At 50.1% G+C, this 25926-nt stretch overlaps 1 protein-coding gene across 1 annotated transcript in view; it reads left to right on the forward strand.

Annotated features, from left to right (window-relative positions):
- The window catches only part of PLEKHD1 (pleckstrin homology and coiled-coil domain containing D1), a 31151-nt gene extending 17422 nt beyond the window's left edge, over positions 1–13729 (forward strand). The window contains exons 7-13 of the mRNA XM_003987777.5: positions 5676–5770; positions 6983–7076; positions 9646–9824; positions 10344–10476; positions 10844–10988; positions 11317–11466; positions 11686–13729. Coding sequence (XP_003987826.1) covers positions 5676–5770; positions 6983–7076; positions 9646–9824; positions 10344–10476; positions 10844–10988; positions 11317–11466; positions 11686–11855 — 966 coding nt within the window. The 3' untranslated portion in view covers positions 11856–13729. The remainder of the gene's footprint in view (positions 1–5675; positions 5771–6982; positions 7077–9645; positions 9825–10343; positions 10477–10843; positions 10989–11316; positions 11467–11685) is intronic.
- The last annotated feature ends 12197 nt before the right edge of the window (positions 13730–25926 follow it).

Genomic DNA, 25926 nt, shown 5'->3' on the forward strand with positions numbered 1-25926 from the left:
GTTCCTGGGTCACTGTGAGGCTCAATGAAATCAAAGGCAGCAGAGTGCTTTGTGGACGGGCAGGGCCCATGCAGATGTGCGCTGTGTGGTGATGCGGCCCCGACCTCCTCCATGTGGAAGGGAGGACCTGGGACTCTGGAGGCATGAGCAGAGAGCACGGGGTGAGCCAGCCTGGGCTCATCTGCCCCGGGGCCAGAAGGCCATGCCCTTCCTTGAGCCCTTCCTCAAGTGTCCCTGGCTCCTTGTGACCTCATCTCTCATCCCTGGAGGAGGGCAGCCCGACTACCTTTCCTTCTCTCGCTGAACTCAGAGAGCTCAGCCTTGTATGTGGGTAGGCACCTAGGAAATTGAAATGCCCAGGGCCCATTAGGCAGGCATCTTGCCCCCCAGGCTGCTCCCAGTCAGAACATAGACCCTTGGTGTTGGGAAGAACCTGTCACTTCAAGGGGAGGCTCTTTGCTCACCTCCCTGATGGATGTTACCTTGCTTCTGTGATGGGCAACTCACGACCTCTGGCGGGATTCTTCGCCTTGTTGCTCTGTGGCTCGAAGACTCTTCCTTTCATTGAGCAGGAATCTGCCTCCTAGTGACTTCTTCCCAACCCCGTACTCCTGCAACTTAAGTCAGGCCCAGGAGTCAGAAGAACAAGCAGTAGATGGTGGAAGAGGCTTTGGCTGCAGCGGGTCCTGGCTGACCTCAACCTATGACAAGGTTGCCGCAAACTCTCATACCGTCTTGGCCGAAGGAACAGAAGGTTCTGGCCGCTTCAGGTTTTCAGGTCCAGCTATCATCAGTCTTCTAAGGCTCCACCTGGACATCAGTGTTAGCTAAGAGTCACACAGGGAAATCGAAAGGTAGAAAAGAAGTGAGCGACTGGAAAGAAGGTTCTCTTTCTTTGTCCTCATCCATGTGTAGCTTTTTTTATTATTGTTAATGGTAGAAATCATGCTCTTTGCAGAACACCTGGAAAACAAACTTTATTCTTAATCCCACAATTGACACAACTGCTGCCAACATTTTGGTGTTTTTCTTCAGTCTTTAGAGAAATATATAGATATTTCTCTATATATATTCTTATATATATTTTTATTTTTGTGTTTGTTTATTTTTGAGAGAGAGAGAGAGAGACAGAAACAGAGCACAAGCAGGGGAGGGGCAGAGGGAGAGAGACAGACAGACAGACAGACAGAATCCGAAGCAGGCTCCAGGCTCTGAGCTGTCAGCACAGAGCCCGATGCGGGGCTTGAACTCACAAACTGCAAGATCATGACCTGAGCCAAAGTCGGCCGCTTAACCGACTGAGCCACCCAGGCGCCCCTATATTTTAAACAAAATAGGATCACAGCAGATACTCCATTTTATGGCCTGCTTTTTCATTATACCTTCATTAACATTTGTACCTTCAGCAATTTTTCATGTCATTCAACATTCTTTGAAAACATCAGTTTTGATGACCACGTACTGATACATCCTACGTGATGTTTCATTTAACTCACCTTCTGTTTTTGGACATCTAGGCTGTTTTCTTTTCTTCTTATTATTATTATTTTATTTGTATAAGTTTATTTCTTTATTTTCAGAGAGAGAAAGCACAAGTGGGGAGGTACAGAGAGAGAGGGAGAGAGAGAGAATCCCAAGCAGACTCTGCATTGTCAACATAGAGCCCGATGTGGGGCTCAAACCCACAAACCGTGATATCATGACCTCAGCTGAAGTCAGATACTCTACTGACTGAGCCAGCCAGGCGCCCCTAGGCTGTCTTCACTATTATAAATTATGCCACAGTGAGCACCTCTGCACACATGAATCGTGGCCTACTATCTAATTGTTTAGGAGAGGTTCCTTCCTATGGGCAAAATCACGGAGTCTGGGCAAGAACTTTTAAGACTCCTGATGCATATTGACAAATTTCTTTCCAGAAATTTTGTACCAGTTTTCACTCTCAGCCACAGTGCGTGGACATTTCCATCTCGCTCTACCGCACTGCCCGTGTTTGAGTCCCTCCATCACCGACTAGCTACAGCGTGGGGAAGAGGGATGAAGACATGTGTAACTTTGAGCAAGTTCCTTGACCCTTATGTACCTCTGCTTTTCTCATCTATAAAATGAGGACAAAAATATTACCCACTTTCAGAGCTGTTGTAAGGATTACATGAATTAATACATGTAAAGTACTTAGAACAGGAAACTCACAGCGAGTGCTATCATTGTCATTATCATCATATACCAAATCTGTTTCAGAATTCTCTTTTCCATTCCTTTGAATTGCTGTCTATTCTTGAATAGATACTACACAGCTTCAATTTATAATACTATCCATCGTTTATTAAGCACTTACTATGCGGCAGACAGTTTGTGTGGATTAGCCCAGGTTACCCTCCCATGAACCCTACAAGGTGGTATTGCCCATCCCAGAGAGTACCCCCCCATACCCCTTCTTCTTCCTGCATTGGATCCAAAGGCCATCTAGACCACACCCCCAGTTTCGTTTACTATGTACGTGCAAATGTCTCCCCCTTGACAGGTGCAGTCCCTTCTCTCTGCTGAGCTCCAGCCCCTTCTATCCAACCGTTGGCTTCACATCTCCAGCCAATGTCTCAAAGGTACTGCAAACTTAACACGTCCAAGGCCACTTATGATCTTCCCCAGCAGAGCCGATGGTCTAGCGCTCCCTATCCCAGGGAATTCACCTCCTCCCATTGTTTGTGCAGATTGGAAACCTGAGAGTTGTGCCTCATCCTGTCCTCCCCGTCTCACCCTTTCCCACTCCACTCCCAAGTTCTGCTAGCTACCCCCAAATCTCTAGAAGCTGTCTGGCCGCTTCTCTCCATCTCACCGCCTCACTCAAGTTCACACTACTGTTAGGTCTTGCTGAACTAATGCAGTGGCTTCCCCCCACCCCCCGCCGGGTTCCCTGTATCCCTCCTGGCCCCTTTTCATCCTTTTTCTCCTCGCTGCAGCTGGAGTCATTGTTTAAAATGGAAATCAGATTGCGGATTGCGTTGCCGTCTTCTTCCCCTACTTTCTGCTCAAAACCTTCATTGTTTGTTCTGACTCAGGAAAACCACAAAATCCTCAGCATAGCCCAAGGCGCTGTGTGGTCAAGCTTCCCTCCTGCTGTTCACCCTCACTGTGGGCCCAGCGGTGTGGGAATGTCTTGGTTCTTTCAAGTTCTGCAGGTTTCTGAAGGGCCTTTGCACATACTGATCCTTGTTCCTGGAATGCTGTTTCCTCTTCCTGCTATTTATGCACCTTCACATGTTGGCTCAAATATCTGCTCCCCACCCCCCCCCCCCACCAATCATTCCCTACTTCTTGTCCAAGACACCTTTACAAAGAACCGTGTTCCCATCCTGCACTTCACATACCTTGGTTTGTAATGATACTCTCGTGTGTGATTATTTTATTAGTTTTTGATTCTTGCACTGAGCTGTAAGCTCCATGAGAACTGAGACGTGTCTGGGTTTGCTCATTCTCACATCCTCAATGCAGAGCCTGGCAGGTCCTTGGTGCCTATTAAACACTCAATAACTCTGTGTGGCATGCGTGAATGAATGAAACTATTTTTTAAAAATCCCATTGGGGTTTTTATTGGGATCACATGAGGCTGTAAATTAATTGGGAAGAACCTCCACTGTATTTAGTCTTCCCAATCATTCAGGAGCCTGCATTCTTTTCAAAAGCATAATTGCTTTTATTGGGAACTTAGAAATAATGCAGTGAAGCATGATGAACAGGGATTATTTGGCTTGGAGGAGAGGAGACTTGGGGACAGAAAACTGTCCCCAACACACGAAGGGAAAAAGGATCAGTCTTGTTCTGTGGCTCCAAGGGCAGAAGGTCAGCCCACTGACGGAAGTTATAAGGAGGCAGGTTTGGGCTCAGATGGAACAGGTGGATGAAACGGGCCGACCCCTCCCCTAGGTGGGACACTCAGGGTGTCCAGAAGTTGGCTGTGTCCTTGGCTTTGCCGGTCGTCTGTTTTGCTAAGAGCTGTTCACTGGCTCTTACTTTGCTGGCTAGGGGTATTCAGTCTTCGTGGCTGAGGAGAAGAGCTTAAGGGGACACTATGACCAAGGACAGCAAGTTCCAGGCAGGAAGGCAGCTGCCGAAGGGAGAGTCTGTGCAAAGGACGGAGGTGGCTACAGGGGTTTTGAAGGGAAGTTTTGCTCCATAAATGAGATTCAGCCCTCTCATCTGAGCCCCACAAAACTTTCGGCAAAATCTGCGGTCCTTCATCCATGTTTTGGTCTTTGTAGCTTTCAGAGAGGGCTCATCTGAGGTCGGACCCGGAAGGAAGAGTTTTGGTCAGGTTGTTCTGGAATGAAATGGGCTGTCTTAAGAGAGGGTGAATTCCCCGTCATGACAGCCATTCAGGCAGAGCCCAGGCCATCTCTTGGCAGGAAAACTGATCCCAGGATTCAAGTGTCTGATGAAGACTGAAGTGCTTTCAGGCCCCTTTGACCATAGATGGCTCTGATTCATGGATGTCTGTTCTCTCATTGCCACACAGCATATGTGTTGCCCAGACACATGCAGTTATTGACTTAGGTGGGAAAAGCATTTCATCACACATACCTGGGCCCCACATGGGGAGGAAGGAGAGGAAAAGCCAATTGATTGTTTTGTCATGTTATTTTTAGGAGCGTCAGTTTCGTTATCTGGTTCTTGGAGGCATAGCAAGGGCCTGCTGGCACCTGAGGTGCTGGGAATAATATCCTCCCACAGTGTGTAATGTGGAGGAGCAAAGCAGGTGTCACAAAAATGCTGCCAGCTAAGCTTCGCCTGAAGGGTGCCCTGCAACCCCAGCTGCCATTGCAGCCCAGGAAAACGGGACCCTCGGAGGGCACATACCTGTGCTTACCAGCCCTCCTGACAAGACTAGTCTGGCCCTGGGGCCCCGCCCTGGACTTTCTGGCTCTCCTGTTCCCTTAGGGCTGAGTATAAGGGAAGCTGCAGGCACCTAGGCTGGCTGCTTCCTAGAGCCTTGAGAATAAAGTTTTCTGATTATTTGGGTCGGGACTGGCTTTTCTTTGCCACCTTGGACAGATGTCACTCTAGGGATCTTTTTGTTTTTTAATATTTTTTTAACGTTTATTTTTGAGACAGAGAGAGACAGAGCATGAACGGGGGAGGGTCAGAGAGAGAGGAAGACACAGAATCTGAAACAGGCTCCAGGCTCCGAGCTGTCAGCACAGAGCCTGATGCGGGGCTCGAACTCACGGACCGTGAGATCATGACCCGGGCCGAAGTCAGACGCTTGCTTAACCGACTGAGCCACCCAGGCGCCCCATGGGAATCTTTAATGGAAATACACACCCACCACATTTTCCTCCAGGGCTTGAGAGCCAGCCAGCCTACCTGAGGGGGTTAGTGACTGGAGTTGCCCAGCAGAGTAGACACCTAGAATTACCATCACCTCCAGGCACAGGCCACGGTGTTGAGCATGCTCAGTGTGTTTGAGAAGGCCACGCCCATCGCAGACTGGGGATTTGTTGAGACTGTGTGTCGACTAGTGGGACCAGGGCTCCTTAGGACTTAACTCCAAGTCTGTGCCAGCATATGGCCCAGACTGTACCGCATCACATAGGGGCCCCTGGACTAGAGGGACGCTTCCTGACCTCAGGGGCCCTTTGCTGCCCATGACTCTTCTCTTCCCTTCTGGTTCTCTTCAGGAGCTTGAGCGCCTGAACCAGGTGCTGGAGGCCGAGAAGCAGCAGTTCGAGGAGGTGGTGCAGGAGCTGAAAATGGAGCAGGAGCAGATCAAAAGGTGGTGGGGGCGGGAGGAAGGTGCGCCTGGGGCAGGGCATTAGGACCCACATTTCCCATCGGGCCTGGAGAGGTCTCGCCCAGGAGAGTCTCGTTACTTGATGGCTTGGTTTGGGTCTATCTTCCCAGTGCTCCAGGCCTCAGGGCAGCCCAGAAGGAGCCGTAGACCCCACACGAACTGGAGGTAAGGCACCAGCAGGTGCCGACAGGCGTCCCCCCCAAGCAACAAGCCCCTCTTGCCTCTGTCAAGCCTTCCTTACCCAGAGGCAGAGGGGAACAAGCCGGCCTGGAGGTGCTGTTAGCCAAGACCCCCCAGCGTCGCCTGCACAGTCCCGTCACGTTCTGGCTAACGATGTCCCTCGGGATCTTTAGTCCTGTGTATGCTTTGCAAACCAGTTGCACATTATAATCATACACCAGGATTAGAATCTCTGGAAAGTAGGGCCCAGAGATCTATATTTTACAAAAGCTCTTCGGGTCATTCTGATTCAGCCGATCCAGGAATTTGGAGACCAGTGCTCTGGGTGCTGTTGATGGCGGTGGTTGTCCTCGTTGTCGGCATCCTCCTCCTCATCACTACTGATAATCAGTGTTAGCCCACAAAGGTTTTTCTTGCAGCAGCCTTATAAAAGGAAGTCAATTAGACAAGCACTTTGGGGAGGGAGAAATACTGAGGATCTTACCAAGTAAATAGCCGAGCACCTGCTTATCTCCAGAATTGTGCCAGATACTGGAATAGAGGATAAGTCCCCTTGTCTTACCATGAAGGATCTTACACTCTTGTTGGGAAAATAAGACTAACACCCAGGAAACATCCACACGATAATATATAGTCAGGTACTAGGGACCACAGTGCAGACTCCCTGTGTCCTAGGAATTAAGGTATACATGTGATCCTTGTGGGCATGAAGAGGGGTTCAACTGAGTGGGGCCTTGAAGGGTGGGTAGGATTAGGAAATTGGGCAGGAGAAAAGGGAAAGGCATTTCAAGCAGGAGGAAGGGAAACCAGGGGTAAAGGCTTGAGGTGGCCCAGGCTGGTTAAGAAAGCAGCAAAGGGGTTGTCACCGCAGAGAAGGGCCTCAGCCATGCAGAGAGGGGCTGGCCTTCCAAGGCCCCCTCTGAGCCATGTCGGGAGGTGAAGCAGAAGCATCTCTGTGTGCAGAGGGGATTGGGAGGGGTGGGCCCTGCCATACCCAGCCTTCTGTCCCTGCAGGGAGCTAGAACTGACCGCAAGATGCCTCAAGGGTGTGGAGCAAGAGAAGAAGGAGCTGAGGCACCTTACAGAGTCCTTGCAGCAGACGCTGGAGGTGAGGGGCCACTGGTGGGCTGGTGGGCCTGGAGGCAGGCTGCTGGGTTGGGCCACGTGATACTCTTTTTCCCCCAAAGGGTCCTCCACAAGGGGAATGGGGCCCAATGGAGTGATGATCTAAAAGGTGTCTTCTCAGTGGACCAGAGAACACGGGAGGCCTAAAGCAGGACCCATGGAAGCAAATTCAAGTTTGCCTTGCTGTGACTGTGCCCTTGGGAAATCCATCTTCTTCAGAGTTTATATCTTTATACCACATGGAGGGTTGATTAGGGTGGGCGGCAGGACCACCCACCTCTTCCTTCTTGTGGCTCATTCACTTAGCTGCTACTGCGTGAAATTGAGCATGAAGGGAAATTAACTGTATGTCACCTGCCTCTGATACCACAGAAACTGTGAGGGGGAGAGAGGCAGTGGCATGTGTCAAGGACAAAGTACAGACTGTTCCCAGCCCCTCTTCCCCGGCTCCTCCTGAGTTGCCCCTCTGCACCTTGCACAAAGACACCCTGACCCCTACTCCAAACCACCGAGCTCATCTGTCCCGATGAGGCCAACCCCTTTCAGACTCAACATTTTTGCCCATGCTAGACCTTTTTTTTTTTAAATTTTTAAAAAATATTTATTTATTTTTGAGAGACAGAGCATGAGCAGGGGAGGGGCAGAGAGAGAGGGAGACACAGAATCCGAAGCAGGCTCCAAGCTGTCAGCACAGAGCCCGATGCAGGGCTCGAACCCACAAACCGCGAGTTCATGACCTGAGCCGAAGTTGGACACTTAACCGACTGAGCCACCCAGTTGCCCCGCCATGCTATTCCTTCTACACAGAATGTTCTTTCACCTCTTCTCTGCCTGGAGAACTCATCCATCCTACTAAGACTCAACTCCAACAGAACTGTAGCCAAGCTTCCCTGACTCTTCTAGGCAAGGTTTTGCTGTGAGCTCCAGGCTCCAGCAGCACTTTGCACGTCTTGTTATGGGACACTAGGTTGTGCCTTCTAAACGGTGAACTTCACTAGACTGTCTTAAGGTGTCTCCCAGCCCAGCACCTAGCGGCAGCCTGGCACAGCGCTAGTGTTTACTCTGAATTCATGAATTGCCTTTGAGGGCTGCAAGGGTTTCTATTCCCTCTCCACTGACTAGAGGCTTAGTCTGTGGTGCCTTTATTTGTTTCTCTTTTCAGTTCACATCATGAGAGATTGTTCTCATGGAGAGTTTCGACTCTAGAATTTCTGGGTAGTGCAAGACCCCAGCCTGATAAATGACGAGGACATCTAAATCTGTTCTAGGGCTGGCTCCTTTTGAACGTTTTTCATATGAGCCCAACACATGCCCTCACTCAGCCCTCGGGGAATAAAGACCCCAGAAGGTCATGGTGCCCTTGGACGCCTGTTTTAGTAGGTGCCACTTCCACTGGAAGCTGCATTGAGCTCCTCCCTGAGTCCCTCTGTGGAGGAGTAACCTTGCCTCCTTGTGAGGAAGGAGATCTTGGTTTTGGCCTTTTACCTCCATGGAAGGAGGAAGATATTTGGGGTGTCTTTTTTTTGGTGGATATCTTATTTTTATGTTTTTTATTTTTACTTGTTTTATTTTTTATTTTTTTAAATTTACATCCAAATTAGTTAGCATATGGTGTAACAATGATTTCAGGAGTAGATTCCTTAGTGTCCCTTATCCATTTAGCCCATCCTCCCTCCCACAACCCCTCCCGTAACCCTCAGTTTGTTCTCCATGTTTATGAGTCTCTTCTGTGTTGTCCCCCTCCCTGTTTTTATATTATTTTTGTTTCCCTTCCCTTATGTTCATCTGTTTTCTCTCTTAAACTCCTCATATGAGTGAAGTTATATGATTTTTATCTTTCTCTGACAAATTCCACTTAAAATAATACCCTGCAGTTCCATCCACGTAGTTGCAAATGGCAAGATTTCATTCTTTTTGATTGCCGATAATACTCCATTGTATAGATATACCACATCTTCTTTATTCATTCATCCATCCATGGACATTTGGGCTCTTTCCATACTTTGGCTATTGTTGATAGTGCTGCTATAAACATGGGGGTGCATGTGTCCCTTTGAAACAGCACCCCTGTATCCCTTGGATAAATGCCTAGTAGTGCAATTGCTGGGTCATAGGGTAGTTCTATTTTTAGTTTTTTGAGGACCCTCCATACTGTTTTCCAGAGTTGTTGCACCTGCTTGCATTCCACGGGTGTCTCTTTTTTTTTTTTTTTTTTAATGTTTATTTCTGAGACAGAGAAAGACAGAGCATGAGTGGGGGAGGGGCAGAGAGAGGGAAACACAGAATCCAAAGCAGGCTCCAGGCTCTGAGCTGTCAGCACAGAGCCCGACGCAGGGCTCGAACTCACAGACCGCGAGATCATGACCTGAGCTGAAGCTGGATGCTCAACTGACTAAGCCACCCAGGTGCCCCCCCAACCCCCAACGGTGTCTCTTACAGAAGATTGAGTGATGAGGACATCCCTCCCTGAAACTGAAAGGCAGGTGAGGGCAGCCATGTTGGAAAACCTAAACTAGGTTATGTCCCTTCTTCCCTCCCCCCATCCATGCCAGGAACTCTCCATAGAGAAGAAGAAAACCCTGGCTATGCTGGAGGAGAATGAGAACCAGCTGCAGACACTGGCCAATCAGAGTGAGCAGCCCCCTCCCAATGGGGGTCTCCATAGCAACCTGAGGCAGATAGAAGAAAAGATGCAGCAGCTTTTGGAGGAGAAGCTCCTGGCTGAGAAGCGGTAAGGGGGCCTTCAACCCCTGAGTCCCGTTTTGATAACATCCCTTGAACTGCACGTCCAGACTCTTGGGTTCTAGCTGGCTTTGACCAGATAGGTCACTTACTTCCTTTTGCCTAGGACTCAGTTTCCCCACCAGGCAAATGGGAAGAAAACTTTCACTACCTAGAGCCGACCTGATCATGGTCTCTTGGACTGGTATGAACCATACAGACAGACATTAGGTCGGTCTAACAATGCTTTGTGGCAGGCGGGGCAGGTCCTCCAAGCCCCTTTGCACAAATGAGGAAACAGCCTCCGAGGATTTGTAGGACTTTCTTGAGGTCACAGAACTAGCAAGACCTGGACCCAAGATTCCAGTCTTCAGGCAGGGGCTCTCCTCGCTTAACCACACCACCCCTCGCATCCCCAGAAAGTTCTGGGTCTCGGGGTTTCTGCAGCCGGGTCTCTAGGAGGGGCTGCTCTTCCACTGGAAAGGCCCGATGGCGAGTGAGCCCTGAGCACCACCTCTGCCCCGGGCAGGATGAAGGAGAACGAAGAGCGCTCTCGGGCCCTGGAGGAGGAGCGCGAGTTCTACTCGAGCCAGTCCCAGGCGCTGCAGAACTCGCTGCAGGAGCTGACGGCAGAGAAGCAGCAGGCAGAGCGGGAGCTCAAGGTTGGCCTGGGCCTGCTGGGAGCAGCCTGTGCGGGTGGACCTTCCCTCACATCCCTTACCGGGCAGCTACCTGAATGATCTCTGCCAGCCTGACCCGCCAGGGGCAGGCGATGGAGCCACCATTTGGGGAAGCAGTGATCCTGCTGCTTGGGTGGGGGGCATCATTGGTACACACCTGCCAGGTTCAGGGACTGAGTCCAGGCCACCTGGTCAAGGGCGCAAGACACGAGGCAGGATGTGCTTAACTTCCATCCGAGTCCGCAGGCCAGGAACCCCGCTTGAGCCAGGGGTGATCAGGGAAGGCTTCCAGGGAGACGGCAGCTGCCCCCCAAGACCCCACTTCTCTCTCTCTTCTCTCCCCCCTCAGGCTGAGGTGAAGGTCCGCATGGACCTGGAGAGGCGTCTGCGGGAGGCAGAGGGGGCCTTGCGTAGTCTGGAACAAGGGCTTAACTCCAAGGTGCGGAACAAGGAGAAGGAGGAGAGGATGCGGGCTGACGTGAGCCATCTGAAAAGTAAGCCCCGGCCCCGGGTGCCAGCCCCCAGTCCTAGGGCTCGTCCCCTGCGGGAGGGCAGGCCCCGGGGAGCCGGAACGGGGCCTGGTGTGCATTAGGTGACCCATTGCATTGATAGGTTTGGAGTTACTTGCCCAGACCCCCGCCGCCGGCACGTCCCCAGCGCGGCTCCCTCTGGGCTGTAGCCTCCGGTGGGGGCGTGGCTCGAGGTCCCGCCCCTTTGGCAGGGGCTGTGCCGGGTGGGCGTATTTCCCACGGGGCGGGGGGGTCGGGGTCGGGGCGGGGCCGCGCGGCGGGCGGGAAGGACGCAGCCCGACTGCGCGCACAGGGTTCTTCGAGGAGTGCATCCGGAACGCGGAGCTGGAGGCCAAGATGCCGGTCATCATGAAGAACTCCGTCTACATCCACAAGGCGGCCACTCGCCGCATCAAGAGCTGCCGCTTCCACCGGCGCCGGTCCAGCACGTCCTGGAATGACAGTGAGTGTGGCCGTCCGCGTGCCCTCCCGGGGTGAGGGTGGTCAGAGGCCGAGGGTGACAAGGTAGGAAGGTGGGCACTGGGAAGGGCTGGTCCAGCTCAGAGGCCGGCAGTGCGGCCTGGAACTGGCTGCAGCAGCCCGCCGGACGGGGGCCTGGGGCGCGAGGGAGGCGGGCTGGGGTTGGGGCCTGGGCCCAGCCTCACGGCCACCGTCTCCCCAGTGAAGCCGTCCCAGTCTTTCATGACCTCCCAGCTGGATGCCAACAACATGGAGGAACTAAAGGAGGTGGCCAAGAGGCTCAGCCGGGACCAGCGCTTCCGAGAATCCATCTATCACATCATGGCAAACCAGCCAGGAGCGCCCTCGGTGGTTCCCCGGGGTGGAAAGTGATGGGCGCTCCACCCCTGCCTCCCAGGTCTTTTCTCAGTGGATAGGGGCGGGAGGAGGTGGCAGGGGGAGGTCGGACTCTACCTGGCACCTCTCTGCTCCCCTCTGCGCCCCCACCTAGGGGCCGGCCTCACCTTCATAGGACAGGGATGGCACCTCCCTCACCCCCACCCAGAAACCTACTCTTGGGTTTACATCAGGCCCAATCAGACCCAAGTTGGGTGCTGCCTGCTTGTCACCTGGTGCTTATCTGGTGAGGCGAGGCGGGGCCTGGCCTGGCTGCACGTGGAGACATTTTGGTTGGGGACTGGGGTGGGCAGGGCCCATAGCTGTCACTTGTGCCCACTCCAACTCCCTGTAATGCTGCCTCCCTGTCTTTGTGTATAAAGGACTCCCGTCCCCACCTTGATACCTGCTTCCCCCTGAGGTTCCTAATCCTTTCTTTGCTTCTGAGACCCATAGACATCCCTCAGCCAAGGCTGAGAGCATTTACCACATCGTGTGGCAGGGAAGAGAGGGACCTAACACAGTGACGTTTGGGTTTGTGGCATACCACACTTTCCACGGTGTCTCCTCTCCTGAGGTTGGGCCCTGGCTGACGGGCTACCCACTCACTCCCATATCCCTCCTGCATGTGTGCCTAGGGCCCTGGGCCCTGGCTGGGATCTGCAGCCAGCAGCCATTTTGAGGGCTCTCTCGGAGGACAAGGAGTAAGCTCAGGGCGTGGGACAGGGTGGCCCTGGCTCCTGCATTGTCCGCTCCTGGTTGGGTAGGAAGACAGCTGCCTCGGGCTGTGGTGGCCCTTGGCCCATGGGATCACACGTCTCCCTCTGAGCCGCCCCCGCTTTAGCCACCTTGCTGCCTCCTCTCCCTGCAGAGGCTTCATCCAGTGAAGCAATGTGACCCTGGAAGATGGGGGCCTGGCCCTGCAATAATGCCAGTAGCCATTGGTTGGCCCTGTGTCATCTAGGGTGAAGCTGAAACACACTGTAGGTTGTCTGTGGGGTGTGTCCCTCACCCACAGTCTGCTCGGCTCTTCTCCTCCTAGCCACATCCTCCAAAGCTGCCTAAATCCATTCGTCCCTCCAGAAAAGGAGGTCTGCCTGGGATCAGGGTGCTCATAGATGCTGGCGGTATTAAAGGCATTGATTCTCTGCTGCTTGGCAAACAGAGTGAGGTGCCCAGTCTGGAGCGGTGCACAGATGGCTGCAGGGCAAACCCCAGCAGAGGTGCTGGCCTCCCCCTCAAAATACATGCGTGTCTACTGGCCATCTAGCCCAGGCCGGCCCGGGGTGCCCTGCTCGGTGCTCAAGGCTGCCTGGTGAAGCTAAGGGAGACCCAACTCAAGTCCTGGGTGGACTGTGATGGCTTCAGCCAGTCTGTGGAATCTGGGTGGAGACAGGGACAGAGGCAGTTAGAAACAATGCATCTGAAAAAGATGAGTTTAAAAAAAAAAAACAAAAAACTTTAAACACGTAGGAACCTGCATAAACTTGGAACTCATTTATCTGACATGTATATAGGGTGGACTTTGAAATGAGGAAGATGTATAAAATCCAGATTACCATTTTATTTTTTGTTTGTAAAGGAATTAGTTTAATAATGGTTTGCTCTTGGAGAAAGACCTTTTGGAAATTTTCAAATGCATTTTCGCTCCCAGGCAGGCTATTAACCAGGAAGGCAAGTGCTGTTCCATGCACATTTACCAATCCCTAGTTTCTTTCCTACCATTTCACCCTGTACTTTCCATGCCTCGGGCAAGTCTGGGTTATTGTCAACAAACTGATCAGTCCATAAGTATTTATTTGTACCTAACACTGTAAATAGAAAAAGAGAAACATCTCTATATGAAAATATATCACAGTGGGAATTACTTATTGGAAATGTATTGATCTGATTTTTTTTTTTTTTTTAATAAAACTCTTACTCCTTGGCCAATTAAATGTGTTTCCTGCAGTAGGGCTTGTAGTCTGGTCATTGCTAGAGAGATGTTGCCCCCTGCAGGCCAAACGTGGAATTGTGCAATTCCCTGCGTGTAGTCTTAATAAGCAAGCACGTTTCCCCTACATAGAAGGAAATACTCCCCACTGCTGCACCTCCTGGAAGTGGCTTCCTAATAATTAACTGAAAAATCTGTCTTCCCACCCCGAGGTCCTGGCTGTTCCCATGTAACAAGGACTATCAGCTGGATTTGGTTCTGATTTGAGCACTGACCAAAGGGAGTAGACCACATGGATGGGAATGACCTCAGGGAGACAAAGCACACCTAGTTTTATGACTTGCTGGTATCAGTATCCCCACTGGAAATTGACAGCATGCCTCCTCTGAAGAGGAGAGGTTTATGTTTTTGTTTTGTAATCATGTAAGAGAGAGCAAGAAATGGTAATGACAAGATTCTCCTCCTATTTGGTATATTTCCTCACTGGGGATGGTTGATCTGTCATCAGGCCCAGGAGTGTCCTGGTTTGTATTGTTTCCCAGCATAATTATTAATGACTCCCCTTTCTGTTGTCCCTGATGTCCCAGTTTGTGTGCTAGTTCTGTGGTCATCCTGGGTGTAATGCTGTTCCCCAACAGTATGTTAATGGACGGGGTAAGAGATCTGTGAAATACTCAGGTCCTGACCCACTGCCCAGCTCTCAGATCCCAGCTCCCAGCTCCCAGCTTCTGAGAAGGATCTACTGCCTCTATTTGTCTCTGGAGAGATGTAACTCTTGCCTCCTCCCCCCCCCCCCCCATCCTATTCCACCCACCTCACCATGACCTGGGCAACTTGTGGGTGATTCAGGTACCATCTGAGTAAAATTTGGAGCACACAGTAAATGATGATGGTGGAACTGACTTGCTCAAGTCTCAGGGAGCCAGCCTGTGTCAGATTTGGTCTAACTGGAAGATAGTCATTAAACCCACCAGACAAAGGGGGCTGCTCTGGAGCCCTCAGATAAAGGCCAGCAGCCCTGGGGGATCTTCTGCTTCTGTGGTGAGCCGGGATGGGGCTGCTCAGACCCCCAGGCTGCTGCAAAGGGCTCCCCAAATTCAGAAACCTTATGGCTTTGACTCTTGGGGGGAAGCTACTGACTTATTTTACTTCCCTCACCCCTGGAGAGCAAGGAGCAGGGGGTGTTCTGGCTTTGCTTCTGGGTGAGACTCTGTGATCAGGCGGAGAAGGTGAGTCGAGACAGGTTGCTCAAAGGAAGAGGCTCGAGGCGCCTGGGTGGCTCAATCAGTTAAGTATCTGACTTCGGCTAGGGTCAGGATCGCAGGGTATGTGAGGAGGGCGTTGGGCTCTGTGCTGACAGCTCAGAGCCTGCTTTGGATTCTGGGTCTCCCTCTCTCTCTGCCCCTCCCCTGCTCGCACTCTGTCTTAATGTTAAATAAACATCAAAAACTTATTTTATGTTAAATAAACATTAAAAAAAAATTAAAAGGCAGGAGGCTCCACCTCAGGTTCCAGGAGAATGCAGAGCCACACAGAGCCAGCTGATAGCGCATTTGGGGGCTCATTCTCTGCGCTCTGTCTTACTTCCCCGAAAGGAGGATCTAATCCTTGCCTCTAGGCTGAGGGTCCTGCTATGAACAGACTCAACCTGTCCTGTTATCCTGGCAAGAACTGTGGCTGATGGGCCTTGGAATGTCACTGACCACAGGAGAAACTTTCCTCTAGGGACTTGTCCCGCAGGCTGCTTGCTGCGGGGGGGTGGTGGGGGGTGGGGGGGGGTGGGGGTGGGGGTCTCCAACGGTGAAAGGTCAGGTCTCAGCTCTGTAGCTTTGAATAAGTCACCATTTAAAACGTTTTTAATATGTATATATTTTTATTAGGTAGGAGAGAAATCTCACGAGGCTGCTCAGAGCCCTTGCAGTTCTCAAGCTCTACGAACTGGGAACTTGCAGCCTCAGAATCAACAGAAATATGGCTGCTGCCGCCACCAGCACTGATCACAAAAACACAGTTCGAAGGAAGGAAGGATGTTCTGGCTCATGTTGCGCTTGATGCGGTGCCATTGTCAGAAGCTTTTAGTGTTGAGAGGAGAACAGGAAAGACAGCTAATTTATCATCCCAAAGAAAAGGCAATTGTGACTAATTAGTCGCTGGGAAGGCCACCCTGGGAAAGGAAAGATGTCTATTCTCATGCTTATCCTGGTGTCTGAGACCATCTGTCAGCATCACTTCTTTCCATCTTCATTCAACAAATATTTGTTGTGGTTCCGTTGCGTGAAGTCAAGCACTTACCTGTGCGCTTATTATCTCTGTTACTTACTGTTATTTTTTTCATTGTGGTAAAATATACATAACATAAAAGTTACTATTTTCACCATTAAAAAAAAAAGTTTATTTATTTTGAGAGAGAGACAGAGAAAGAGAGCATGCTGAAGGGGCAGAGAGAGAGGGAGAGAGAGAGAATCCCAGGCAGGCTCTGCACTGTCAGCAGGCTCTGTACTGATGGCAAGGAGCCTGATGCGGGGCTTGAACTCACGAACCAGGAGATCATGACCTGAGCTGAAATCAAGAGTCGGTCACTCAACCAACTGAGCCACCCAGGCGCCCCCCCCCCCATTTTGACCATCTTTAAGTGTAGAGTTCATATAAGTGTTAAGTGTATTCGCATAGCTGTGCGACCAATCTGCAGAACTTTTCATCTTGCAAAGCTGAAACTCTGTGCCTTAACTCCCTGTTTCCTCCTCCCCCCAGCCTCTGCGACCACCATTCTACTTTGTCTCTATGAATTTGACTACTTTAGATACCTCATAAAAGTGGAATCATACAGTATTTATCGTTTTGTGACCATCTTATCTCACTTAGCATAACTGTCCTCCAGATTCATTCACAGTGTAACATATATCAGATGTCATTCCTTTTTAAGGCTGCATTATGTCCTGTCACTCACTTTTAAAAAGAAAAAAAATGGATTGAAATCTTACTTTTCTGAGAAACTGTTGGCCAACCATGAGGGTCCTGACTATCGTAGAGGATAAGAGAGTCACAGCTGAGGGAAGGTTGAATCCCTGTGCTTCCCTTTTTTTTTTCCAGGTTGTTCCTCAGAATGGCCTGGTAGGAAAAGACGCTTTGGAATTCACTTCCCCCGTCTTCCCAGCAGGTGGCAGCATGCTCTGTGCTGGGCCTGCAGAATCTGGTGGGAAAGTGAGCTAAGCCTCCCTGAGAAGGGGGAGGGCATTACTGGTGATGAATCTCCTGGTTGTTCTCCCCTTTAAGATAGGAAACAAAAGTCTCCGCTTGAGCCGTCATTTATTAAACCTGTAATACATCACGTGCTTTCACACTGATTTCTCCTTTTTGTCCTCACAACATCCCTCTCCTTGCAACCCACAGAGGTTAAGGGAGTTTTGCCCAAGGTCACACAGCTTCTAAGTGGAAGTTTAAGCATTTGAGTTCATGGCCAGTGTTCTTTCTAGCATATGTGGAGATGTAAAATATTAAAAGTAAATATGTAAATAATCACATGTAACTTATTTTTAGTGGGTTTCTTTCTTCCTTCTTTTCCCCCTCCCTCCTTCCTTCCATTTCTTTCTCCTTTTTTAAAAATTTTTTTTTAAGTCTATTTATTTATTTTGAGAGAGAGAGTGAGCGGGGCAGGGGAAGATAGAGGGAGAGAGAGAGACCCAAGCAGGCTCTCCACTGTCAGTGAGGACCCCGATGTGGGGCTTGAACCCATGAATCATGAGATCATGACCTGAACCAAAACCAAGAGTCGAATGTTTAACTGACTGAACCACCCAGGCACCCCTCTTCCTTCTTTTTTTCAGCAAATATATTGAGCTCCTCTCTGTTCTAGACCCCAGAGTCTGCACTCAGATCTTTTATAGGTTCTTAAGGGATTGACTCAGCTGCTTGGTAATGGACAGTTTCCCGAGAATTTTTCCATTCTGAAGGGCTGGCTAGTCAAAGATAGCAGGGCCTGAGGGTTGGAGCTTCTCATCCTAAGAACTTTGAAAAGTAACCAGGCCTTTGCTTGCCGCCTCCAACCGCTTCTAGGCCGGCAGTCTCTTGCCCTTCATTCTCCTTTGCCCTCCCCCACGCTGCCCAGTACAGTGTCCTCTGGAACAGAAGCATCCTCCCTGGGATGCAGAGGCAGCCAATGGGAAGCCCCTGGGCTGGGATTCTAGAGGCCAGGATGATGCTATAGAAACAGTGATTCATCCTAATAGAGGGGCAAGCTTTGAACAATGAGGCGTGGAATTAGATGCTCTCAAAACCCTTCTGTAATTCTGGGGATCACCACTTCTCTGTGGGGGATTGCGTTAGGCATGGACATGTGACCCAGGGTGGCTGATGAGATGAGAAATTTGCTGGAGGACTTCTGATACAGGCTTTTCCACCTTTAGAGTCATAGAGAAGACGTAATCCTTTTTTGTCCACTGGACATTTGATGTCTAGATATGAAATTGAGAAATAAGGCAGCCAATTTGTGACCATGATGGCAGCTGTGCCTCTAGAAAGATGGCAGGGAGACTTGGTCCTTACTGAGTCGTCACTGAGTTAACCAATACTAGATCTGTCCTATTTCAGGACTTCTTATTATGTGTTCTAATTTATCTTATGTTACATTATTATTTAAGACTTTTTTTTTAATTTGAGAGAGAGAGAGATCACGAGTAGGGGAGGGGGACACAAGGAGAGAGGGAGAGAATCTTAAGCAGGCTCCACGCTTAGCATGGAACCTGAGGTGGGGCTTGATCCCACGACCCCAGGATCATGACCTGAGCCAAAATCAAGAGTCAGATGCTCAACTGAAATTGGGGTGAATTTGGGATATATTTTATTTTATTTTTTAATTTTTTTTGACGTTTATTCATTTTTGAGAGACAGAGACAGAGTGTGAGCTGGGGAGGGGCAAAGAGAGAGAGAGAGAGACACAGACTCCAAAGCAGGCTCCAGGCTCTGAGCTGTGAGCACAGAGCCTGATACGGGGCTCGAACCCACCAACCATGAGATCATGGCCTGAGCCAAAGTCAGACACTTAACTGACTTTGCCACCCAGGCGCCCTGGGATATATTTTAAATTGATAGCATCTCGTGATTGCTGCTGACCACAAGACAATCTCAGTGAGGTTGTCATTGCCTTTGCAGACCTCAGACATCCCATCATCAAAATGTGTAGACTGTATGCCAATAGTTTGGTGAAAAAAAAAATCCCAAAATACTCATGGAGCATGCTTTTTTAAAAGAAAAATGTTTATTTTATCTATTTTGAGAGAGAGAGAGATCTCACAAACCGTGAGATCGTGACCAGAGCATAAATCAACATTTGGCAGCTTAACTGACTGAGCCACCCAGGTGCCCCAGAGCATGCTTTTTTTTAAAAAACATTTTTTTGTTAGCGTTTATTCATTTTTGAGAGACAGAGAGAGACAGACCGTGAGCTGGGGAGGGGCAGAGAGAGAGGGAGACAGAGAATCCGAAGCGGGCTCCGGGCTCTGAGCTGCAGTGAGCACAGAGCCCGATGCGGGGCTCAAACTCACGAACCGTGAGATCGCGACCTGAGCTGAATGAAGTCAGATGCTCAACCGACGACTGAGCCACCCAGGCGCCCCGCAGAGTGTGCTTTTAGTAAGTAAGAGTCACATGGTTGTCGGGGAAGTGGTGAATCTGACATGTTTGGGGGCACTTGTGATACAGCTGGATCCACAGAATTTATAAAGCTGGCCGCAGGGCCCAGTCCACATGACACTTAGTTCTTTTATGGATTCTTTTGAGAAATGCTGCATCATCAAGACTCTTGAAGCCTCAGAGGATAGCAGCATGTGAGAAAAGATGGTCATTGTGATTTTCAGTCAACGAGGAGGTGTCAGATTTGGAATGAGAAGAAACTCTAGAAATACCTCAGCCCATTTTTTCACTGCTATTTCTCATTTTTTATGCACAAGAGTGATTTACGATGAAAATCTATGACTCATCCAATCTAAAAGGACTGTTTCAATAAGTGTAAGATAAAAAGTCTGATTGAGGGGCGCCTGGGTGGCGCAGTCGGTTAAGCGTCCGACTTCAGCCAGGTCACGATCTCGCGGTCCGTGAGTTCGAGCCCCGCGTTGGGCTCTGGGCTGATGGCTCAGAGCCTGGAGCCTGTTTCCGATTCTGTGTCTCCCTCTCTCTCTGCCCCTCCCCCGTTCATGCTCTGTCTCTCTCTGTCCCAAAAATAAATAAACGTTGAAAACATTAAAAAAAAAAAAAAGTCTGAGTGAAAGCATAGCGTCATCGTTTGATTGGCAGCCCTTTTGATTTCTTAGTGGTGTATAAAATAATGGTATGCCTTATACTCCATGATGTCGTAAATTGGACAATATGTACTATGTGCCCAGCTCTGTCCTGTGCCAGGGAGATGACAGGGAATAAGAGTCCAGAGCCTGGTGGTTCAGCTTCGTTGTGGAGAGTCCTTTAGATGTCATTCAGGGATCTCTATGACAGTCACCTTTCGCTACCAGCTGGAGGCTTCCAAGGTTGCCCTGGGGTTACAGTCTCCAGCAATCCATACGAATTTCCATTGTGCCTGGAAGTAGCCCAGAGCACCTCTGTTCTCATTTAATTGGTGGAAACTCAGTCACATGGCCTCATCCCCTGCAGGGGAGGGACATGTCATCTGGCTGAGCGCCCAGGGTGAGAGGTGAATATGAACACTAAGGAGCAACCAGTAGTCCTGCTATACGCGATGAGCAACCCTGTAGAAATGGGGGAGGGTCCCAGCAGCCCACAGCCTCCCCAAAGAAAACAAAAACACCAACCTGCCTGTCCTGCCGTCATGTCTCTGGGGGTGCTGACCTGAACATCAGGCCCATCACCCGATAGGAAGATGCTTCATGACTCAGAATATTAGCCCCGCTGGGAATCAGTGTTTGGTAGACCAAGTGACCCATGGGCGCTAATAAGGTTAAAGGAGTTGTGGTGCTTATCCTAAACCGTGACTTTCGACTTGAGATCTTTTTGGGAAGCAGAGATTTTTCAGGAGTGCCTGTAAAGCCCGATCACTCAGCACCGCCGATTCTGCCTCTCTGCCTGCTGGGGCGGGGGTGGGGTGGGGGATGGGGACGGGCTTGTTGGCTCAGTAGACTATGCTAGTGACCAGGAATGCACAGCTCCAGCCTCCAGGGTACAGAACGGAGCAATGGTGCGGGGGCAGTTGATGTCCTGTGCAGGAGTTTGGGTTTTACCAAATTACAGGCTGTGTGACTTGGGCAGATTACTTAACATTTCTGGGCATTGGATCTCTCCGTTGTAAATGCACACGCCTCAAATGTAAACGTAGCCGTCATGCTTGTCCTTGCGACCTCAGGTTGTGGGGAGGATCCAGAGAGCAGAAGTAAGGAAGAGCTCTGTGAACTCTAAAGCTTCGTACAAACACTACATCGTGTTGATGAACAGGGCACAGGGTCTGCGCTGCGTGAATGCTCCCTGAGTGAGTGACAGTGGTCTTGCTCACGCTCACTGCGTCTGATGGGACATTTCTAAGCCACTTGTTTGAAAGCCTCTCCCTCTCCTTCCAAACACGTGCACACGCGCGCACACACACACACACACACACACACACACCCTCACAGCTTGTTCTATCTGGTATTCAGGGTAAAGCCTGTAAGTCAGGGCTAAGGAACCGAGGCCTAATATTGGGGGGAAATCCTTAGGAAAGGGAGGGACTCTAGGTCCATGCCTGCCTCTCACCTGAGGGGAAACTGAATGCATTTTTTGTTGGCAGCAGCCCCGGGGTGGGGGGGCTGTGAGTGCCGGGAGGAGCACAGCACCCCACTTTGTCTCCCCTCTCTGGCCAGCTTTGTGGGCCAGCCCCTTTCTGTCTCGCTACCTCTCTTCCATGTGAACCATGTCTGTCGGAGTTCTGTGAGGTATTCCTGACTTCCTGGTATGCCTTGAACCCCCACTGTCTCCTCTTGCTTCTCTAACGTTTCCTAGATGAACAGAATTTGGGAGCAAGGTACACTCTCTCCATTTTAGAGCTCTGCAGATCCAGATAGAGAGGGAAAGGCGTTTCTTCAGATGGGGCTGGAAAAGAGGACGGGAGGCAGCTGAGAAGAATTCAGCGGCAAAGAGGGAGGGCCCATCAGGACACTTCTTCTTGCCATGACAGAACGTATCGGCTCTCGTGAGGCTGGAAAAGACTCTGAATCAGAGTTATTAGCCACAGGGACCGGGTCTCGGGGCTTAGAACTGGAGACCCTGCCACCGGGATGTTGGTCCTCTCTCTGCTTGTCTTTGCGTGTGTGTGTGTGTGTGTGTGTGTGTGTGTGTGTGTGTGAAGTGCCACCTGCCAGGACTGTGGCATCATGGGGTGAGCAATGTCGAGGAGCAGCAGGGGCAGGAGGACTACATCCTTCCTCGGCTCCCGGCTCCCTTGGCTTCCTGAAGGCGGGTCAGCAATGGTTGTCATGGCAACGGGCTGCCGGGAGGCTCTTAAGGAAAACACTGAGGCTGGAATGTTTTGAATATTCGCCTATAAATGAGCCCTCTCTTGCCAAGAGCCACAGAAAGACAAAGCGCAGCTTTTTGGGTCATTTCAGCCCCAGCGGAGTGGTTGGCAAAGGTACAGGTGGGGTCAAGTTTGAGTTTCCGGGCCCAAGATGGAGGAGGAGGCCAGGAGGAGGAGGAGGCTGTAGGACTCTTCTGAAACACACATACAACCACCTCCCTGCAACCACCTACCGGAACCTGTACCAGATTGTCTATCATGGAGTGTTGCTCCTCAAGGGGTCCCAAGAGGGTGTTTCGTTCCCAATAGGCATTTAGGCAGCCTGCAGACAGGGACTGATTTCAAACACAGTGTGCCCCTCCAGGGAGCCCGCTGCTCCCTGGATCGGCTCACTGTCCATCTCCAGTCCAGCAAGGGCTTGCCAAAGTGGAGACTGGCTGCCTCAACGAAGATAACCCCTATTAATGAGACTCCTTGCCATTGATGTCTACCTCCATTGGCTCAGCTTACCCTCCCGGCACCCCATGAGGAAATAGGGCTGGTGCCTTTACAATTTTCATTTCATTTCATTTCATTTCATTTATTATTTTTGAGAGAGAAAGGGTGCAAGTGAGCGAGGGGCAGAGAGAGAGGGTGAGAGAGAGAGAGAGAGAGAAAGAGAGAGAAGCAGGGCTCACCCGAAGCGGGACTCAAATTCACCAACCGTGAGATCATGACCTGAGCCAAAGTCAGAGGCTTAACCAACTGAGCCACCCAGGCACCCTACAATTTTCATTTTAAAGATGAAGAAACAGTGGTCAGAGAATGCTGATTTCAAGAGAAACTTGAAACCCCACTCTGCCTAGCCCTGTCTACTCTCCTCTCCCTTCCCTAAGGAATAGGGTGATGGTAGGCCTGGTTGGGTATCCAGGGAAGGAGGTAATGCTCTAGGCCTACATGACAGGGAGGGGTGCCTCCTTGGACTCCTCTTCATGCCCAGAGACTTTCCTCCTTGGGTAAGCATGAAGGATGGAGAAGGAACCTCCTTTGCATGAATCTTGGACAGAAATTCTAACTCACTTTTCCTTGGTATGCTTTTTGTGGAACTCACCTTTCTTTACTATGGGAATGCCAAGTCATTCTGGGATTTAGGAGAAAAGAAAAATGGCTCCTTAAGTGAGCCCTCAGCCTACATTAAGGGCCCCCTTACACGGGGCAGCCTGGTCCACCAGAGCAGGTGCACTTCAGTAATAGTTTGCATTTTGTCTGTCTTCTGATGGTTTGGGGTTGGAGGATATGAGATCTCTAGCCAGATCCCATTATCCTTTCATATCACACACCAGTGAATCACCCAAGGTCCTACTGCCATGAAAGGTAGAACTGGGACTGGAGCTCAGCTTTTGGACCCAAGTCCCCATCTCTTTCCTTCCATCCCTTCTAGTCTTGAGACAATGCCAAGCCAAAAGGGGGGATGGTCCTGTAGCCTTGGGCATTCCAGGAGGAGTTTTGCACATTGGTTCTGGGTTCCTGCTTGGGGTCACCACTCCATGATGGATAAGCTCCATACTCAGGCATTATACTCCTGCAGCTGCCCTGGGAGGCAGGGTGCCTGTCACCCAAGAGCTCCCGCAACCTGACTACAGCTTTTCCCCCAGAGCCTGATACCTGGCATGAGCTAAAGTCCTTGGTCTAAGATTACTCAAAGGAGGAAATCTGTTCTATATTTAACTTTCTTTCCCCCTCCTCTCCTTCCCTCCCTGTCCACCTTCCTTTTATCCTTCCTTCCTTCCTTCCCTCCTTCCTCCCATCTACTCACTCAAATTTAAGCAGATGCTTCCCCAAGGCGTGCTATCTACTGTCTCCTGTAGGTTAAAAAGCATCAGAAACCGAATACTTCCCGAGTTGAGAGCCTTGCTGAATTATTCATAGACCAAATCTATTGCAAATTTCAGAGTGATTTTTATTCAAGGTTGAGGTTGTGAGGCTACAGGTGAAAGGATTAATGAACATGCCTAACTTTCCTGGAGGTTAGAAACACTACCAGACATCAGTTCACAGTCTCTATCTCATGAGGCCCTAGGACAAGGACAGTGAACAGAAATGCTCTGTGTCGGAATTCACACAACCTTGGCCTTGGGTGGATGGAACCCTGTTCTCCCTGAGTTCTTCTGTGGATTGATGGATTAAACATACCAACAGCTAGATGGGCCTCACCCAACCTCTGCACCTGTGTGGAATCCATCTTCCTATTGGCTGGACCGTTCAGAAGGGGACCAGGTTTTCCTGACAGATGCGCTGACTGGAGGTTGTGAGCTCCCTACCAAACTCAAAATATTTGAGTTGGTAATGATGCACAGCCATTAAGCATGCCGTAGGAGGGATCCTGCTTTGGGGGAATTGGACTAGATGTCTGTGGATTATCATCCAGTGTTGGGATTGAGATCATCCTCGTATCTGAGCTTCTTGATTCTAGGGTTCAACTACTCAGGATAATTTGATCTCAAAGCAGAATCTGAACACTGATTCCCTTAGACTCAAAAATGGTTGGCTTCATCAGATGTTGCTTCTTGGATTCACCTGCCAACTGTTGTCAATCCCCGCCCTGCCCCCTGGTCTTCATTCACTCCCTACAGTGCCCCACCGTTGGCAATATTCTGCCAGTGACTCCTGGAGTCTTCCATAGCCTCTGCTACCTACCAGGTAGCTTTACAGAGAGGAAATATAGCCTCAGGGAGAAACCAGAAGGTCTGGAGCTAGGTGGACTTAGATTAATATCTTGGCTTCACCCTTACAGCTGCATGACTCTAGGAAAATCCCCTACCCACTCTGACCTTCGCTTTCCTCTTCCGTAAAATAAAAATGGCAACACTCTTTTCTTTTTTTTTTTTCAACTTTTTTTTTTTTTTTTTGGGACAGAGAGAGACAGAGCATGAACGGGGGAGGGGCAGAGAGAGAGGGAGACACAGAATCGGAAACAGGCTCCAGGCTCTGAGCCATCAGCCCAGAGCCTGACGCGGGGCTCGAACTCACGGACCGCGAGATCGTGACCTGGCTGAAGTCGGACGCTTAACCGACTGCGCCACCCAGGCGCCCCTCTTTTCAATAAGACTGTGAAGTTTAAATGAAATAATGTTGATAAGGTACTTACTATAGTGCATGGCACATCCCTCCCCAAGTCCATTGTGCCCTCTTTTGCCTCTTGCCCTTGACTGTGGTATATGCATAGACCATTCTCTCTACGCTGTGACAGAAGCTTCTAATTATCCACTAGTGTCCATTCTCTTCTTTTTCCTCTTAGTTTTAGCTTGACAGATGGCAATTTAGAGACTGTATTCTCCAGGCTCCCTTACAGTTAGGAGTGGTCATATGACTAAGTGCTAGTGCTAGGTGCTAGTAAGGTGGAAGCAAAAGTGATGTATGCAACGTCTACGAGAGGGATTTGATTGCCTTCTGTGTCTTCTTTTTTTTTTTTTTTAATTTGGAAGTGAATAACCTTCATTTTTTTAATTTTTAATTTTTTAAAATTTACATCCAAATTAGTTAGCATATAGTGCAACAATGATTTCAGGAGTAGATTCCTTTAGCCCATCCCCCCTCCCACAACCCCTCCAGCAACCCTCAGTTTGTTCTCCATACTTATGAGTCTCCTGTTTTGTCCCCCTCCTTGT

The sequence above is a fragment of the Felis catus genome, chromosome B3 (assembly GCF_018350175.1).
Source record: "Felis catus isolate Fca126 chromosome B3, F.catus_Fca126_mat1.0, whole genome shotgun sequence".
NCBI lineage: Eukaryota > Metazoa > Chordata > Mammalia > Carnivora > Felidae > Felis > Felis catus.